At 46.2% G+C, this 17,672-nt stretch overlaps 3 protein-coding genes across 11 annotated transcripts; 2 read left to right on the plus strand and 1 right to left on the minus strand.

Annotated features, from left to right (window-relative positions):
- Positions 1-395: 395 nt before the first annotated feature.
- LOC120834958 (E3 ubiquitin-protein ligase RNF182) lies at positions 396-8,685 on the minus strand. Of its 7 annotated transcripts, none has more exons than XR_013453276.1 (9): positions 7,922-8,685; positions 5,839-5,878; positions 5,580-5,721; positions 5,299-5,446; positions 4,407-4,474; positions 3,461-3,605; positions 3,066-3,292; positions 736-2,983; positions 396-668 (listed from the first exon to the last, which is right to left on the minus strand). XR_013453276.1 is itself a non-coding variant. In XM_040203374.2 (8 exons), the coding sequence occupies exons 3-8, from the start codon at positions 5,625-5,627 to the stop codon at positions 2,801-2,803; spliced, it is 819 nt and encodes a 272-aa protein (XP_040059308.1). In that variant the 5' UTR covers positions 5,628-5,721; positions 5,839-5,878; positions 7,922-8,685; the 3' UTR covers positions 396-2,800. The 7 variants fall into 7 exon arrangements, 4 of the variants coding, with proteins under 4 accessions (XP_040059308.1, XP_040059309.1, XP_077948805.1 ...); XR_013453277.1 differs by having other exon boundaries at positions 5,580-5,654; positions 7,922-8,683; XR_013453278.1 differs by having other exon boundaries at positions 3,461-3,554; positions 5,580-5,654; positions 7,922-8,682.
- A 436-nt stretch (positions 8,686-9,121) lies between these two features.
- On the plus strand, positions 9,122-12,109 carry snrpb (small nuclear ribonucleoprotein polypeptides B and B1). The gene is made up of 7 exons (XM_040203377.2): positions 9,122-9,347; positions 10,342-10,493; positions 11,102-11,213; positions 11,300-11,452; positions 11,533-11,662; positions 11,756-11,881; positions 11,977-12,109. The coding sequence occupies exons 1-7, from the start codon at positions 9,345-9,347 to the stop codon at positions 12,015-12,017; spliced, it is 717 nt and encodes a 238-aa protein (XP_040059311.1). The 5' UTR covers positions 9,122-9,344; the 3' UTR covers positions 12,018-12,109.
- A 779-nt stretch (positions 12,110-12,888) lies between these two features.
- On the plus strand, positions 12,889-17,472 carry ctsa (cathepsin A). Of its 3 annotated transcripts, none has more exons than XM_040203373.2 (14): positions 12,889-13,017; positions 14,040-14,206; positions 14,389-14,500; positions 14,593-14,643; positions 14,762-14,848; positions 14,918-15,073; positions 15,319-15,495; positions 15,613-15,704; positions 15,869-15,947; positions 16,040-16,188; positions 16,317-16,392; positions 16,675-16,764; positions 16,895-16,996; positions 17,126-17,472. In XM_040203373.2, exons 2-14 carry the CDS (start codon positions 14,040-14,042, stop codon positions 17,207-17,209), a joined length of 1,422 nt encoding a protein of 473 aa, XP_040059307.2. In that variant the 5' UTR covers positions 12,889-13,017; the 3' UTR covers positions 17,210-17,472. The 3 variants fall into 3 exon arrangements, with proteins under 3 accessions (XP_040059307.2, XP_077948809.1, XP_077948808.1); XM_078092683.1 differs by having other exon boundaries at positions 14,918-15,067; positions 15,313-15,495; XM_078092682.1 differs by having other exon boundaries at positions 14,762-15,073.
- The last annotated feature ends 200 nt before the right edge of the window (positions 17,473-17,672 follow it).

The following is a 17,672-nucleotide window of genomic DNA, read 5'->3' on the forward strand; positions in this document are numbered from 1 at the left end:
TATGGTCTCAGTCTCTAGTTTCAAGTCTTCTTCAATACAGCATGATGTTCATTTAGTAGATTATGGTCCATTTAGAGTTGCTACCAAACCCTTACAGCGACTCTAATAACATAAGTTATAACCTAATGTACTAAGAACAGCAGTAAGTTGCAACTGTACAAACAGAAGCAAGAATAACTGTTCATATTAGTTACATTAATGTTGACATTAGTTATTGTACAAAGAGCAGTAACAGTAACTTTACTAACAATAATTCTAAACTGTGGTAACATCTGTGGTTAAATAATCTGCAATACTTGCTTATACTGTATGTACTTTCAGATGTTCCCAGTTTTGTTTCTTTGTTTGTGTAAAAATAAAATAAAATAGTCCAAAATTAATTGCAATGATTCTTATTGCAGTGTCTGTAGTTTATTTGATGTTTAAATGGCGCCCACACTGCACATGCTCCACCCTCTAAAGAGACAGAAAGTGACACAACACCTGTTGAGGGCTAACAGTATCCTCCTCCTCTTCATCACATGATCATTAGTCAAACATCAAATCAAACGATGGCACTTTATAAAGACAGAAAACTAAGAGAAACAGCCGGACAACTCTTTAATTGTATTGTTCTCTATTAGCTCAAACTGTTAGCTTAGCACAAAGGCTGCAACGAGGGGAGACTGCTAGCACAAAGGCTGCAACGAGGGGAGACTGTTAGCACAAAGGCTGCAACGAGGGGAGACTGTTAGCTTAGCACAAAGGCTGCAACGAGCAGAAACTGTTAGCTTAGCACAAAGGCTGCAAGCAGGGGAGACTGTTAGCTCAGCACAAAGACTGCAAGCAGGGTAGACTGTTAGCTTAGCGCTAAGGCTGCAACCAGGGGAGACTGTTAGCTTAGCACAAAGTCTGCAACCAGGGGAGACTGTTAAATCAAATAATAAATGATTTTCATGTGGTTTGGTAATAATTTGAACATCTGTAGAAGCAGTGATGTAAAATTAGAAGAAGAGGTACTTAAATGCTGAAGTGACTTGTCTGAGGACCACGTTGTTGCGATATGACATGTTAGAACGAGAACTGTCGTAAAACATCAATCACAAATCTGTTTTTTCGGCAATTTCACAGATGATTGTGTTTATGTAACAATGTGTGAACCATGGTTACGCCCTTCAGAGACCTACTATCACATCTGAAACAAATACATTCATACGCTCAGTTCATTCAAAATAATGTATACACTGTTTTTATAACAAACAACAATAAAGAAGGTAATGTAGACTTCATTTCTATTAGGACATTTAATAAGGCATCTTGGAATAATATGTTAACACTTCTTTATGTTCTGCCAATACTGTGGGAGTACAGTTGGACAGGAAGCAGGACTTTGATGGAGCTATTCTAACAAGTTCCCTCATTTCCAGTCTTTGTGCTACAGTCCTCTCTCTGTTCCCGGTGTCTTAAGAAAATAGAAAACAAGTGTATTTAATGAACATCAGTTAAAGATTCACACATATTGATAAAGTTACATGTGTTGAACATGGTGAACTATTTAAAGTCAGTCTGGTTGATTCTGCAACGGCTTCAATGGTCACAGAAAGAAGTCCCCTCTGATTGGCTGGCTGGTGTCCTGTGACATCAGCTGACAGTTTGGATTCTGTAGTCTTCGTGTATAAAATGAAACAACTTGTTCTCAGTTTGTCCAGCAGGAAAGAGTAAAAACCTTTACAGCAAAACATCAGCAAAGTGAGATAAACTCTGCCTCCTCCTTGTGATGATGTCATCAGCGGTGGGAGGAGGAGGAGGGGGGAAGCGGTATGCTGGTATTCAGAGGGGGCGGAGTCAGTGGACAGGTGGGTCAGTCTGTATTTGGGTGAATCTGTTCTGGTTCTGGTGTGGTTTTTCTGAGGCCTGTACTACACAGCGGGATTTGCAAAGTTAGGACGGTGGTTTGCTTCTTAATTGGGTAGGTTGCCATGGTAACCGATGCTGCCGTTAGGTTTGAGGTAACGGATGAGAATGAATGTGAATGATATAGCGCGGCTGTGTCATGGGACGACAAAGTTCTCTCATGATGTGAAATTCTTTCGGTCTCTTTCACAAATCCCCAGAAGGGATGAATACAGTATTTTATCCACTCTGTTCTATGACAATACATCCAGGCAACACATTATTTGAATGTATTTATAATGAGATGTGATACCCAAAAGACACCCGGGTTCCGATTCTGGTGGGATAACTGATGCTGTGAATGCATTTGTTGCTTCTGGTGCCCACATTGTTGTCCTGATTGTTGTTTTGGTTGTTGTGGATTCTCTCTGTTGTCGTAACGGCTGCGTTGTTGCTTCTAGTAATGTGTACCGTGTGTCGTCACGGCAGCCTGTTCTCGACTGTCGTGCCAGCGGTGACCATTCATTATTATTGTTGTCATGGCATCAGGGACCAGTCGTTAGTGTTGTTGTCATGGCAGCGGGGACCAGTCGTTAGTGTTGTTGTCATGGCAGCGGGGACCAGTCGTTAGTGTTGTTGTCATGGCAGCGGGGACCAGTCGTTAGTGTTGTTGTCATGGCAGCGGGGACCAGTCGTTAGTGTTGTTGTCATGGCAGCGGGGACCAGTCGTTAGTGTTGTTGTCATGGCAGCGGGGACCAGTCGTTAGTGTTGTTGTCATGGCAGCGGGGACCAGTCGTTAGTGTTGTTGTCATGGCAGCGGGGACCAGTCGTTAGTGTTGTCGTCATAGCAGCGTGTGTCAGCAGCGCTCAGCGTGTCCTCCTGGCGGACATTTTGTCATCACCGCGGTAGCGCCTGTGTCGCTGCTGTCATGGCATCGCATGTGTGCGCGCGGCAAACGCCTCCATCAGCTCGTGACACAGACACTGACAGAAGCCGTAGAGGACGAGCAGCAGCAGCGTGGACGGGACCAGACTCACCAGGACCACGCCGAGCCACAGCTGACCAATCATCAGCAGGTAGATCCCCAGAGGCAGAGAGCTGAAGTACACCTGTGCAGACACAACCACGTCAGACACACACACCCGGCAGCTGGTCCCCCGCCCCCCCCCCCCCCCCACCGACCGCACTGACCAGGCAAAGCGCCCCCAGCAGGCAGCGGGGGAAGCTGCGGGACGTCCAGGCGCGACACTTCTGGGTGGGCAGGTTGCAGGGCAGCGAGTCCAGGCTGGGGGGGCGGTACAGACCCACCACGTTGAGCATGCTCAGGGAGTCCGAGGATGGGGAGTCCTCTGGGAGCTCCATGATGGTGATGACCAGACAGTCCGAGGACCGGTGGGAGGGATCCACGCCCCCCCCCCCTGCCGGGGAGACAGAGTTTATCTCCTAATAATGAATAACTACAAATAATACATTCATATATGTGTGTGTCACATGGAGAGAGACGGACAGACAGAGACACAGACGGACAGGTTCAGTCTTGAACTCAGAAATCAAACATGAGAAAGGAAACCTGTCCAATGTTTTACCGGTCAGACTGTTTGGACTCAGCAACACCTCCCCTCCTCCACCTCCACCTCCTCCTCCACCTCCACCTCCTCCTCCACCTCGCCGGGCTCGGTCCTGACAAGACAGAACAGCCAGGATGTGTCGGTCGTCCTCCATCAACCACACCTTCATTAGAGGACAGAGACAGGAAGACACTTGAACTCGAAAATGGAGGAGAATCACCTCCTTAATAAGTCTCAGCCCTAACCAACAGATTAAAGCGTCACCTCCTCCTTAATAAAGTCTCACCTCCTCCTTAATAAAGTCTCACCTCCTCGTTAATAAGGTCTCCCCTCATTAATAAAGTCTCACCTCCTCGTTAATAAGGTCTCCCCTCATTAATAAATTCTCACCTCCTCGTTAATAAAGTCTCACCTCTTCATTAATAAAGTCTCACCTCTTTATTAATAAAGTCTCACCTCCTCGTTAATAAAGTCTCACCTCTTCATTAATAAAGTCTCACCTCCTCGTTAATAAAGTCTCACCTCTTCATTAATAAAGTCTCACCTCCTCGTTAATAAAGTCTCACCTCTTCATTAATAAAGTCTCACCTCTTCGTTAATAAAGTCTCACCTCTTCGTTAATAAAGTCTCACCTCTTCGTTAATAAAGTCTCACCTCTTCATTAATAAAGTCTCACCTCCTCGTTAATAAAGTCTCACCTCCTCATTAATAAAGTCTCACCTCTTCATTATTAAAGTCTCACCTCCTCGTTAATAAAGTCTCACCTCCTCGTTAATAAAGTCTCACCTCCTCATTAATAAAGTCTCACCTCTTCATTATTAAAGTCTCACCTCCTCGTTAATAAAGTCTCACCTCCTCGTTAATAAAGTCTCCTCTCATTAATAAAGTCTCACCTTATCGTTAATAAAGTCTCACCTCCTCGTTAATGGAATAAAGTCTCACCTCCTCGTTAATAAAGTCTCACCTCCTCGTCGGGGACGTAGGTCTCGTGGCGACAGAATGGACAGCAGATGATAGACGGAGAAGACTCTCCTGAATCAAAAGAGACACATGACACAGAGTTTGACGTCCGAATCCTTTGACTCGTGGCTCATCCTTGTCATACTGGTCTTACTGGTTAAATAGCTCCATCACCAGTGTTAGCTGTTGTTAGCATTGTTAGCTTCTAGCTGCTGACTCATTCGTTGCCATGAGTTCCCATCATCGTATATTGAACTTGAGTGGACAGTGTTTCTTAAAAATAAAGTATTTCTGTGATGTTTAAGATTAAAGATTTGAACCGTTATAAGTTCAACAATGTGAATATTTTAATTGAAAACCTCTGTTTTTGTTTGACGACATCACTGCATCACGTTCCTTTATCTTCAATATCACCATCCAAATTATATCCACTATTAGATTAAAAAGTTGTGATTTTTGGCAATGCAAAAGAAATTGAGTTGATAATAAATAATAAAAATTGCAGCTGTTAATCGTAAATCATCTCTTCGCAGGTCACGTAGGGGAAACTGTCTGCAGTCCATAAAGATAAATCCAAGTCAGGTCTCAAGTCTTTAAGATCAATTAAAACGTTCATCAAGGCTTTAAAGGATTTTACCAACTGACACTATTAAAAAATGTTTTTTCATCACTTTTTTCCTTTTCTAGTAATAAAGGACGAGTAAGTCTTCATCGTTCTCTTCATCGTTAACTTCTATAGTCAGGTCAGGTCCTTAGAGACCAGTGCAAGTCTTCAGAGACTACAGTCCGACAGTAAGGCTCCACATGCCGGCCTCTTTTGGAAACGGCTGGGATGTGCTGCGGACGCCACCCTCCGCCCGGGTCGACCATCTCTCACCCGGATGGGGGGAACTCACCCATGTCGACCATCTTCTTCAGGCACTTGGCGCAGACCCGGTGCAGACAGCCCAACACTTTGGGTTTGCGACTTCGAGTGTCGTAGCGGTTGTAGCATATTTTACACTCGAGCTCCTCCAGCGTGTAGACCAGAGACTGAGCCCAGGTCTGCACACAGGACACAGAGACTTACAGCGCCTTCGCGTCTACCAACCAAATTCAAGCTTTCATTCAAAGCTCCTGGAGCTGTGTTTACATTCTAGTTTGAGATTCATAAAGGTTAGATCGAAAACACTCTCACCTTGGCTTCCGTCCCTCGGCCAGGCTCCGCCTCCTTCAGGAGGCTCATACTGTTGGCCGTCGTCTTCACCCGAACCTGTGAAGGGGGGGGGGGGGGGGGCGGTGGTGGGCGGGGCTTAGCTCAGCCTGAGGCCGTCAGCTGACTGCAAACAAATTTAAGTACAAGTAGCGCGCGGCGTAAAACTGCTTCTAGCTGAATTGGACGAAACACTGAGGACGAAGGCTCGTGTGATTGGTCGAACAAAGCCGCCAGTACCTACCTGACTCCAGGTCAGCCGATCAGCCCGGGAGGACGCCCATCTACAGAGGCAGACACAGACGGGTCGGAGAGACAATAGTCAGTATTAAGACTTGTGTAAACCATGTACAGAGTAGCAGCATTTTGTAATGCTGTATCTATTTATTACTTTATCTCCTCTGGTTTATTGTTGACGTTTGTGGACGTTTTATTCAGCACACACACACACACACACACACACACACACACACACACACACACACACAAACACAAGCTGTTGTATTTATAGACTGCAGCCGTTACGTAACGGGGGGGACGGGGGGGGGGGACGCTGGGGATGCTGACGTTGCTACGGCAACGGGTTTACCTGTGCCTGAACCGCAGACGAGCCATCCGAGCGGGTCGGATGAGATCACATGTCTTGGTGAGCGGAAACAACGTTGCGGACGGAGAAGACGAATTTCAGGTCCACTCACATTTACTGAGATTCACTTCCATTTGTTCCTCATTGTGTCTTTTGCGCGTCTTCAGGTGTTGGTTGTATTCCACCAACCGCCAAGACAAATTCCTTGTATGTTTGACATATTTTGGCAATAAATGTTTCCTGATTTTCCTGATTTGAAAGCTTCGCCACAAAGGTCATTAAGAGGTAAATGTTTCAAACACCTGGAAGATGACGTCACTATTCAGAGACAACACAACCGTATATCAGTCTGTGACTCTTCTGCTCTGTAACTCTGCTCAAAAGACAAACAGACCTCAGATCAGTCTGTGTCTTGAAGGACTCCTCTGCTCTGTGTTAGAAAACCTCTTACTTGACACCAGTGTAAAATCATTAAACAGGACATTTATTTGACCCCAAATCACATTGTGCTCTCTGTGTGTGAAAGAGCGCAGACGTTCTGACGTTCTAAGTAACACTGACTAAGGTGAAAAATTATTGCAGTTTTTCCAACATTTTCTAACAATACTCTAATAGGAAAAATCAGATCTCAGGTCAGTTTATCACACAGATCTCATTTGAAGAGGGACATTGTATTAATTACCCTCCGTTTTGTCCCACAACTTGTTCACTTTGTGCACACAATAAATGTGGGTCCTCTGTATGGGTTCTCGATGTATTTACCACATCATACTCACATCACACTCGACATGTGGTGAGTTATCTAGGGAGATAACTAATAGGGAAATGGTTTTAATTAAAGCACTAAATTATAGAATACTTTACACTCAAACATAAATTGAAATGATTAAAAGTTCTCCAATTATGATCAATCAGGCTGCATCCGACGAAGAACTGTACACTTTGTTTGGGGTAATCTGCTGATTAACTGAAAACATTAACTCCAGTAATATAATCCAACTGAAAGCATGTGGTCCTTTTGTTCAATGCACCGTGCATTAGTGGCGCTCCATATCGGGGCCAATGAATAATGAATAATCATTATTAGATTATTATTGTTACTCTGAAATTTGGCATTGATTTTGGGCATTTTAAATGTTTCATAACAATATTAAGTTCCTCACACTAGCAGCTAAATTCCAAATTCAGAGATGGCGGAGTCTAACAGCACAGTGCTGACGGAGCCGAGGAGGAACCGCAGGGCAGAGCAGCAAACTTTAGCTAACAAGTGGGACACGCTCACATGCACTAAAAGTATTCTCTGCAGTGACCAGCAGGGGGCGACTCCCTGCTGGTCACCATAGAAGTCTATGGGGAAATGACTCTACTTCTCTCTCTCATTGTAAACATGAGCTTATGCTCTCAATTTTTCTTCTTTTCATTTAGTAAATTATGGTTCATTTAGAGTCAAACAGACCATAAAGCAGGGGATGATTTAGGGCGGGGCTTACTGTGATTGACAGGTCCCTACCAGAGACGCAATCCAAGATGTTCATGCTGATATTTGAGATTCAGACCAACAGTCCACAAACCGAAGTCCAGCTCTGAATGTTACACATAGAATCTTTAGTTCTCAACTTATTTAACGTATTATTATTTAACTTGTGTCATTGCATTTTTTTTCAGAATTGGCCCTTGTTTGTCATTCTCATCAGCTCTGTGTTTCGCTGGACGTCATTACCGAGGCTGTGACATCACTCACCTGCTGGGCGATGAGTCGACAGGTCCCGTGTGGTCGCAGGCCGAGACACCGTAGTGTCACGCTGATTCAAACATCAACAGTTGTAGTTGCCGATCATGTTGTTACCGTCCAGCTGATGCAACATGGTGGTCATCAAACCGTAACAATTATTTTACAAGTTACAGCAGGCACAGTTGCTGTATGTTTAGTTGCTGTGGGGTTAGTTGCTGCAGTCCTTTTGGGTTATATGTGGTTGATGAGTCTCGTTGCGTTATTCTCCGTTTATGTAAGTTAAAGCAACAGAGTGTCGTGGAAAATCCGTGGCCTGGTAACCGCTGCAGAGTCTGTTGCCGTCGGCCTGGATGCTGTAGTTGCTGAAGCCCCCGACAAGTCAAAGCAACATTAAACATCGACGGTCCGGTTACCTGGTCCTCAACCCCGCAGCGGCAGTCCGGTTGCGGCCGACCAGGTTGCCGTAGTCTCTCGGGTCGAAGCCACGCTGCGCTCGATGCGTTTCATCTGGATCTCATTAACAGTCCGCGACCGTCGTGCGCCTCCGCAGCAGCGGTGGGGGCTGATGGTGGTGGTGGTGGTGATGGTGTGGGGGTGGGGGTGGGGGCGGGGGTATAACGGACTAACGGGCCGACCGACAGGTCCGTCTCCGTGTCCGCCGGTTGTCAGTCGTTGACCGGGGCTGGTCTCGGTGACTCACCGTCTCTCCTCCGTGTGTCTCTCGTCGCTCACTGCGGCGCGCCGTCGGCGGCGGGAGCCCGCGTCACCATGGCAACCGGCCCGCGGCAGGATGACGGGAAAGTCTTCCAACGAGGATGATGATGGTGATGATGTAGAGCAGAAACGATCAATAATTATCCAATGAGTTTGTGAACCTACGTGTGATCATCCAGATGTTATTGATTTGTAATGTAAAACAATATATAAAGAGTTGCTAAAACGGTTCTTTAATTGTTATTAATTAACTAACGTTAGTGTTTCACCCTTAGCTTTTTAATCCCTATCTATTAATGATATATTTATCTATTTTTAGTCTCAATATTATAATTGCATCGTTTTATTAGCAAGTAACAAAACACGTTTCTTATGTTCTTATATACGTTGAAAAAGATGTTGTTAAAATGCTTCTTCCTCACGTATTACTATTATATAGTATATATAATATATATAGTATATGTATAAACTAGTGCAAATATCAAGTATTAATAGGCTATGTATAAATTCTGCGGAACCGTAGGGTTGGCTGTTGTTGTAGCCCGGATGGGAACTGCTTGTGTGTCCCCTCTTTGTTCCGGTAGAAACACTTCCGCGGCCCACTCGTCACTTCCTGTTGAATCTCTGATAAAGACGAGCCTGGCGGTAACTCCGCGGGTCAATTTTTTGGGTTTGTTCGGTGAATCCGGCGTGAATCGGAGCCATCAGAACCGCAAACATGGTGAGCGTTGACCGGACCCAGTGTTTGCTTGCTTCCCGCATTGGCGTTCTCTAAATCTGTATCAAATATGCGGTCCTATTTTGATAAAAGCGGGAGTTTGAATGAACGTCGGTTTTACGTCGGTGAAGAACAGCAGCACCGGCCGGAGTCAAGATTCTCTGTATTCTGTCTCTAAGAAGCGTATCAGTAATCAACGAATGTGTTCGTGTTCACCGATTGGGGCCGTTAACGGGTTTCGGTATAGCGTTTAACATCCTTAACCGCCATTGTGCCCGGTTAGGCCTCAGTGTTTGTTAGCCGTTAGCTTGTAACGTTAGCCCCTCGCCGCTGTGGTTGCTTTGTTCTAGTGATGTTCGTATTTGTTTTAAATCCATGTAACAATGCCGTTAACATTTACCGGTAAACGTGTGTTTATACCGGGGACACGTGCACCGGCGTCCCGTGTCCCCGTGCTACACAGCAGCTAACGAAGTTACGAGCTAACGTTAGCTGCTGTGTAGCGTTAAATCGGTTTTTTAATTTGGTTAAATCCACATCCGCACGTGTCGACACGAATGTAACACTTGTATATAAAATGTATCGTCCATCTGTTTTATCTGCACGTCCAAAGTTATTCTACAAATTCAAAGATTAAAGTTTGACCTGTAACATAATTATTATTGTAGATCCCGGAATTAACTTTTTGTATTGCCTTTAAAGCGGAATCCAGAACGGTTAATTTAGGCAACGTTGAGCCGAAGAATTAATACTGGTGCTGTAACCCAATGTGTGAACACAACAATAAGGAAGTCGTTAGTTCTATTTGCCTACTGGTTCCTAAAGAGAACTCTTTGACAATTTTTGTGTGATCTGCTGTCCCTGCTGAAGTCCCCAGTTGGCCACTTCATGTTCCGACACAAGAACTAGCAGCACTTTGCAATGATGTAGGACTGATTTGTAACAGTCTGCGTTCCTGATTATGTCATATTAATACCCGTCTCTGATTTGTCCGCAGACGGTGGGTAAGAGCAGCAAGATGCTGCAGCACATTGACTTCAGGATGAGGTGCATCCTCCAGGACGGGCGGATCTTCATTGGCACCTTTAAGGCCTTCGACAAACACATGAACCTGATCCTGTGCGACTGCGACGAGTTCAGGAAGATCAAGTAGGTCACCGCTACACGGTCAAACGTTCGCGGGACAATGGGTCCTCCAGCTGCATCGGCGACTATACAGCATTTAACACGAGTGATTTTCAATAGACAGTTAGCCATACGAGTGCCAAGCCTCAGTTTATCATCCCTGCGCACCAGAAGACAAATGTTTTACTTGTCGCAACTCAGAGGCTGTTGGGTCAATGCCCGTAGCGACCGCTGGTTCTGGTGTGCTAGAGCAGAGAACTGGTAGACAGGTCGGTAGTTGGGACCAAATGGATTTCATTTGTTCCTAAGAGTTTGAAGATTTCTTTGCCAAAGTGTGGGAGAAGAGAAGAGAAATCATTAAATATATTTGCTCCAAAGGCCACTCGGCACAAGCTTATTCTCGCTGTTCGCTGCTGTGCTACTACTGCAGGAGATGGAATCACTGTAGCCAAAAAAATGTTTGTCTGCACAGGTTGTAGGGTATTTAATTGTCCTGTTTTGCGGAAAGCCCCCAGTGCTCCACATACAGAATCTGCAGTTTTTCTTGGTCTAGCCGCTGTAAAATTCATAAATGAATGTGCTAAATTGCCCTAGAGTCTGGTTAACACTATATACATGTTTTTGTCCCGCAGGCCAAAGAACTCAAAGCAGCCAGAGCGTGAAGAGAAAAGGGTTCTGGGTCTGGTTCTCCTGAGGGGGGAGAACCTGGTCTCCATGACAGTTGAGGGCCCGCCTCCTAAGGATGTAAGTGAAACTGTAGCCAATAGGAGACTGGCTTCAGTAAAAAGTCCGTATTGGAGTCTAAATGTTTTTATATTTTACCCCTTCAGACTGGCATAGCTCGCGTCCCCTTGGCCGGCGTGGCCGGGGGTCCAGGTGTGGGTCGGGCAGCAGGTCGCGGCGTCCCCGCAGGAGCTCCGATGCCTCAGGCTCCGGCCGGACTCGCCGGCCCTGTCAGAGGTGTGGGCGGTCCTTCGCAGCAGGTAAATAAGGAAACAGCGACTCGGGCTCAGGTTTGCTGGTTGGCCTGCTCAGGTAATGACCACTTCCTGTGCATTTCCAGGTGATGACCCCACAGGGCAGAGGGACCGTTGCCGCTGCAGCAGCAGGAGCCAGTATCGCCGGTGCTCCCACACAATACCAACCTGGACGAGGAGCCCTACCCCCCATGGGCAGAGGAGCCCCACCTCCTGGTCAGTGGACATGTGATGCCGTGTTTTTAACATCATTTTAAACCACTGCCTGGCTCCTGTGTACTGACTGGTTGACCTGACTCCTCCCCACAGGTATGATGGGCCCACCTCCCGGCATGAGGCCCCCAATGGGTCCTCCGATGGGAATGCCTCCAGGTCGAGGAGCTCCGATGGGGATGCCCCCTCCAGGCATGAGGCCGCCACCCCCTGGCATGAGAGGTACTGTTAGCGTTGCGGGCGCACAGCTCCTCACAGCCTCAGTAATCGATTAATTCACTGTAAGCCAATCATGTGACCTTTTTTTTTTTTTTTAGGCCCGCCTCCTCCCGGCATGAGACCGCCCCCCCGGCCCTGAGGAAGTTCTGTCTCCCCGAACTCACTTCTTGTATAGATCTTTTTTTTTTTTTTAATCCGTTTTGTGTTTTTTAATAAAGTTTCTTCAGGATGGTTTGGTTTCAGCTTGGCTGTTTGTTCAGTTTCTATGGTAACCAGTTCATGTCTCGAGCGACTGCCAATTTGAGCTTGGAGAATCTTTTAATCTCTAACATGTTTCAGGTTTAAGAGTTTTAATTGTTTGTTTTAGACTAAAAGAATCTGCCTTTTTATGTATAAAGAACTTCAATATTCAATCCATTTCTTTGATTGAACTTTGAGTCACAATGAAAACTGTTGCAAACTTTCACTTCCTGAAATGCAGTTACCCAAGGCAATACAAACAAATGTATCTGATGTCTTGTGAATTAAATTGTTGGGTAAATTTCACTAATGATCCTAAACGTTTTCTCATTTCTCTACGTGACTAAGAGTAAGCGTCAGATACTGATCCAACAAAATGCAATTATCCATCCAATGAGAAGCTCAAATTCCGTTTTGAGTTCCATGAGTCTGTGGTTCCACTAGAGCGTCCTCCAGAGGCCAGGATGTGGATTGCACTCCATTAATTATTATACTTTTGTATTTGTCAACCGTGATCTTGGTTGATAAGGAGAAATCCTAGTGAGTGATCATGAATTCAAATTTAGCAGAAAGGTGATACGCAGTTCTTCTGATCAGAACCAATCATTTCCACACATTAATTTATCAATGACGTGCATTACTGCAACATTCCTTCAGAAACCAGACTTTTTATTAAAATGGAAATTTGAATACCTTGCAACATGAATATACTTTGCCCATAAACTACATACTCAATATGTCAATGATAGATAAAATAATCTCGTCAGGGATTTCAACAGTCATGTGGGGCGAGGAAAATCACGTGACTGGCCGCTGCCACGTGACCTGCTCCGAGCGTTCATTGCCGGCAGTCGCAGCCACATCAACTCCCCAGCTGGACGAGGACGCGGACTGAAGAGGTGAGCGTTCTCCGCGGTTTTCATTTAGTTGTCCCGGTTGATCTTTGTTTTCTTGGTTCGGCCGATCCGGCTTGTTTCCGGGTTGCGCTACAGTCGCTGATCCAAACACGTGACCGTTACACAAATGGCCCTGACTAGTTTCGAAAGTGTTTTCTACCCCATTCACGAAGACGCGCGTGTTCCGGTGCTCCTCTGGGTGGGGGCTTCGGGAACTGGAACTGGAACCGTGAAAAACTTATTTCGAGTTGGAGACCTTTTTTAGGATAAATCTGGCACAATTAAGACAATCACTTGCTCGACTTCCTGTTGGCGTCACGTGCTGTTTTGACTCGTCCTCTCACCGTTGCTCGTTGCGCCCTCTGGTGGAGAGAAAGATCCTCCTCGTGGCCGCGGCTCTGGGGCAGCAGGGGTGTCAAAGTGGGCAGTATGGCGGGTTGGGCGGTGGTCGGGTGGGGGTGGTCAGGGTTGGTTGAGTGTCGGCAGGTCGCCCGGACCCCCCCCTCGCTGTTTTCAAATATGAAACCACCTGAATATGTTCTAGTGTCCTCAAGATGAAACTTATTAAACCCTTATTATTAAATCCCTCAGGGTGTGTTTTTGCTCATTCATAAATAGTTTTTATTTCATTAGTGTATATAATATATATATATATATATATAAACGAAATAAAAACAATACACATTTGCTCCTGTGTGGATTGAATTGATTTGAACTGTGTCTCGTATCACAACTCAACCTCATTCGACATCCCTCAATCACCAACTATCGTGCATAAGATACACACACATATATATATATATATATATATATATATATATATATATATATATATATATATATATGTGTATTCATGCAGAAAAGAACATGAACGCAAACACACCAGTTGCCTGGTCATGTTCGGTTTTGTTCTTACTTTTTGAAAGTGAGTAGTTTCCCACTGAACAGCCGGTTTATCTCGTAATTAACTCATAATTAGATGCTGGCATTAATACAGACGGTAAAGGCCTGTTGTTCCTCTCCAGATGCAGCTGGTGGTGCTGAGTTGCTTCCTGCTCACCCTGCTGGGTGGCAGCGATGCCGCTGCGGCTGCAGACGAGGTGAAGTACCTGCCCGGTCTGCAGAAACAGCCGAGCTTCAAACAGTATTCTGGATACCTGAGTGTGGCCGATGGGAAACATCTGCATTACTGGTCGGTACCCGGAGGCGCACGTGAACCACACCGGTCACACCTGCGTCATTGCAGTTAACTTTAAATGTATTATTGTTACTTCACCTGTAGGACTTGAGATGAGTCCTGGTTTTGTGATCGTCCTCGATGCCCCTTTTCCTATTTCATTTTATTATTACTGGAAGACATTCATTGTTTTTCAGGTTCGTGGAGTCCCAGAATAAACCCGCCACTGACCCGCTGGTGTTGTGGTTGAATGGCGGCCCCGGCTGCAGCTCTCTGGACGGGCTTCTGACAGAACACGGACCCTTCCTGGTCGGTCACCGCGGGACATCACCCACGCGACCATGTGACATCAGTGTGATGTCATAACGACTCCTCCTGACCTCTGATCTCTGTCGTTTCAGATCCAAGAGGACGGTGAGACGCTGCAGTACAACCAGTACTCCTGGAACAAGGTCAGTTGATCATTTGCCTGATTGCTGTCATGTGACTGGTCCAGATTCACCATGTGACCAAACTGAACTAATGTAGCTGCGATCCACGGTGGCTGATTGGTTCACTGTTTCTGAGCAGATTGCCAACATGTTGTACCTGGAGTCTCCAGCAGGAGTCGGCTTCTCGTACTCTGACGATAGGAACTACGTCACCAACGACACAGAGGTCAGTGACGTGCCTGAGACCCAGCTTCTGATTGGCTCACAGGTGTTCAGGTGTTTGTTTTCTCCTCAGGTATCGATGAACAACTACCTGGCTCTAAAGGAGTTCCTCCGCCTGTTTCTGGAGTTCAGCAAGAATGAGTTGTTCCTGACCGGCGAGAGCTACGGAGGAATCTACATCCCGACGCTGGCCGAGAGGGTGATGGAGGACGCCAGTCTCAACCTGCAGGTACGCGCTAAATCTCCGTTGCTACACGTTAGGACTGTATACGCTAGTACTGCTAGTACTGTACTACAGCCTAATACTGCAGTACAAGGTGCGGGATAGTGCACGTAAGCTGCACAATGTGGGTTTACTTTTGCTACAATAAATCTTTGATGCTAATCCCATAATGTAAAGTATCCAATCACTGTTGCCTTGTGAGATGCTAACATTAGCAACCCTCTCATGCTAGCCGTGTCTATCACCTGCAGGGCGTTGCCGTGGGAAACGGGATGTCGAGCTACGAGATGAATGACAACTCACTTGTGTACTTCGCCTACTACCACGGCCTGCTTGGAAGTCGACTTTGGACCTCACTGCAGACCTTCTGCTGCAGCGGCGGGAAGTGCAACTTCTACGACAACCCCAACGAGAACTGCTCCAAAAATGTGAGTCTCATGAACGGAAGCTGGTTCAGAGGTTTGGCGTCCCTGGTCTGAAGCTGCTTTAGGAGGACCGAATCCATATCAAACCAGTGTGTTTCAGGTGTTGTGTTTCTTCCACAGCTGTTCGAGGTTCAGCGGATCGTCTACGCCTCTGGGCTGAACATGTACAACCTGTATGCACCTTGTCCAGGTGGAGTCCCGCAGAGATTCAGGTAAGTGTCGACCTCTTTGACCTCTGTCTCATCAGGGGGAAGACGTGTTCATGTTTAAATTTACACCATATATGTAGCAGCTACAAAAAGCTCACGTGCGGCAGGTGTAGTGTGACCTCGGCGTTACAGGTGACAGGGCTTGACTTTCTGTTATTGATTGTCAGTATTGAACGAGGTGAGCTGGTGATCAGAGATCTGGGGAACTTGTTCATCAACCACCAGTGGACGCAGCTCTGGAACCAGGTATGTGTGTAAAGTCCAATGACGTCTTAACATTGAAGTTTCTTTACCTGAGTGATGGACGGATAACCAGGTTCTCCTCTCGCTCTGAGCAGAAGTTGCGAGGTCTGGCGTCTTCACACCTGTCTGTCCGCCTGGACCCCCCCTGCACTAACTCCACGCCCTCCACCCTGTACCTTAACAACCCATTTGTCAGATCTGCTCTGCACATCAGCCCCAAGGCTCTGGACTGGGTCATCTGCAGGTAACATACCTGTCCCACTACGCACACCTGTCCCACTCCTAACCTCCAGTAACATGGACCTCCGTGACCATGGATGTTTTTCTGCCATTAAGTTGTGAACATATCGCTGCCTTGTGTTTTGCACGCAGCTCTGAGGTGAATCAGAATTACGGTCGCGTCTTCCTGGACGTCAGGAAACAGTACCTGAAGCTGCTCCATGCTCTGGTCAGTGAACACACCTGTTCTCTTAAAATCCCAAACAACACCGTTCTCTGGAGCCCCAGACTCCATTCAAAGTTCTAGTGATTTAGCTCCCTGATGATGGCACAAAGCCTGTCATGCTTATAACGGAGAACTGGGGAAGCCTGTTGGAGATGAACTGTGTTTGCAATCACGTACCAGGAAATTCTCTTTGGCGTACTGATTTAATAAAGGCTCCAGTAAAATAACTGCTCTGCTGGTGATTGGCTGCGGGCCGAGTCCTTGCTGAAGGTGTTCTCTGTACAGAAGTACCGGGTCCTGGTGTACAACGGGGACGTGGACATGGCCTGTAACTTCATGGGGGACGAGTGGTTCGTTGAGTCTCTGAACCAGCAGGTAACTTCAAACAATAAGTAAAAAACGGAAACGGATCGAGTTCAAGTGGATCCAGCTGTGATCCCACTGAACATCTGCAGTTTCATGAGACTGCAGGTGGGCAGTGCGTTGACCTCGCGGTGTGTCGCAGGTGGAGGTCCTGAGGCGGCCCTGGCTCTACGTCGACGAGGACGGTGAGCAGATCGGTGGCTTCGTCAAAGAGTTTGACAACATCGCCTTCCTCACCGTGAAGGTAGACGCGCTCGTCTTCGCTGTGCTCGTTCCATAGAACTGTTTCATTTCCAGTCAAGCTTTTGGAGACTGTCGGCGAAATAAAACCTCTTACTCTGTTGCTGACCTTTAAACCTCTGTGCTCCCGTAGGGTTCCGGTCACATGGTTCCAACAGATAAACCAATCGCTGCGTTCGCCATGTTCACCAGGTTCCTGAAGAGAGAACCCTACTGACCTCTGATCCGTCCGGATTAGTCTTCGTCTCACTGCCAGTCAGTTCGGCACAGCGCCGCTCTGTGTCGCCTGGCAACCAGATTATAGTTTTTATTCAAGAAATCAAACTTCTCAAACTCAATCACATTACTGTACCGGTGACACGTTGCTGTGGAAACGAGCACTGCCAGAGTAAATGTACCTTTTTTGATTGTTTTTATGTTTTTAAATATTTTTTTATGAAGTGTAAGAACAACGGGTATAAAATAAAGTTTTATCTTTAACTGTGACTTTGTTTTCATTTCGACGTGAAATCATGATGTGTTCTATCAATACCAAAGTGGTGGTAAAATGGTAAAAGTACCACGATGTTCTACCACATCTGCATATCAATGAGTAAGCGTGCTTCTCTGAACCACAATCCTTTGCACAGCAGGAGGACACATATGAACCCCATGCACGGTGATGTCATCATTTCTCACAT

The sequence above is a fragment of the Gasterosteus aculeatus genome, chromosome 17 (assembly GCF_964276395.1).
Source record: "Gasterosteus aculeatus chromosome 17, fGasAcu3.hap1.1, whole genome shotgun sequence".
NCBI classification, from domain to species: domain Eukaryota; kingdom Metazoa; phylum Chordata; class Actinopteri; order Perciformes; family Gasterosteidae; genus Gasterosteus; species Gasterosteus aculeatus.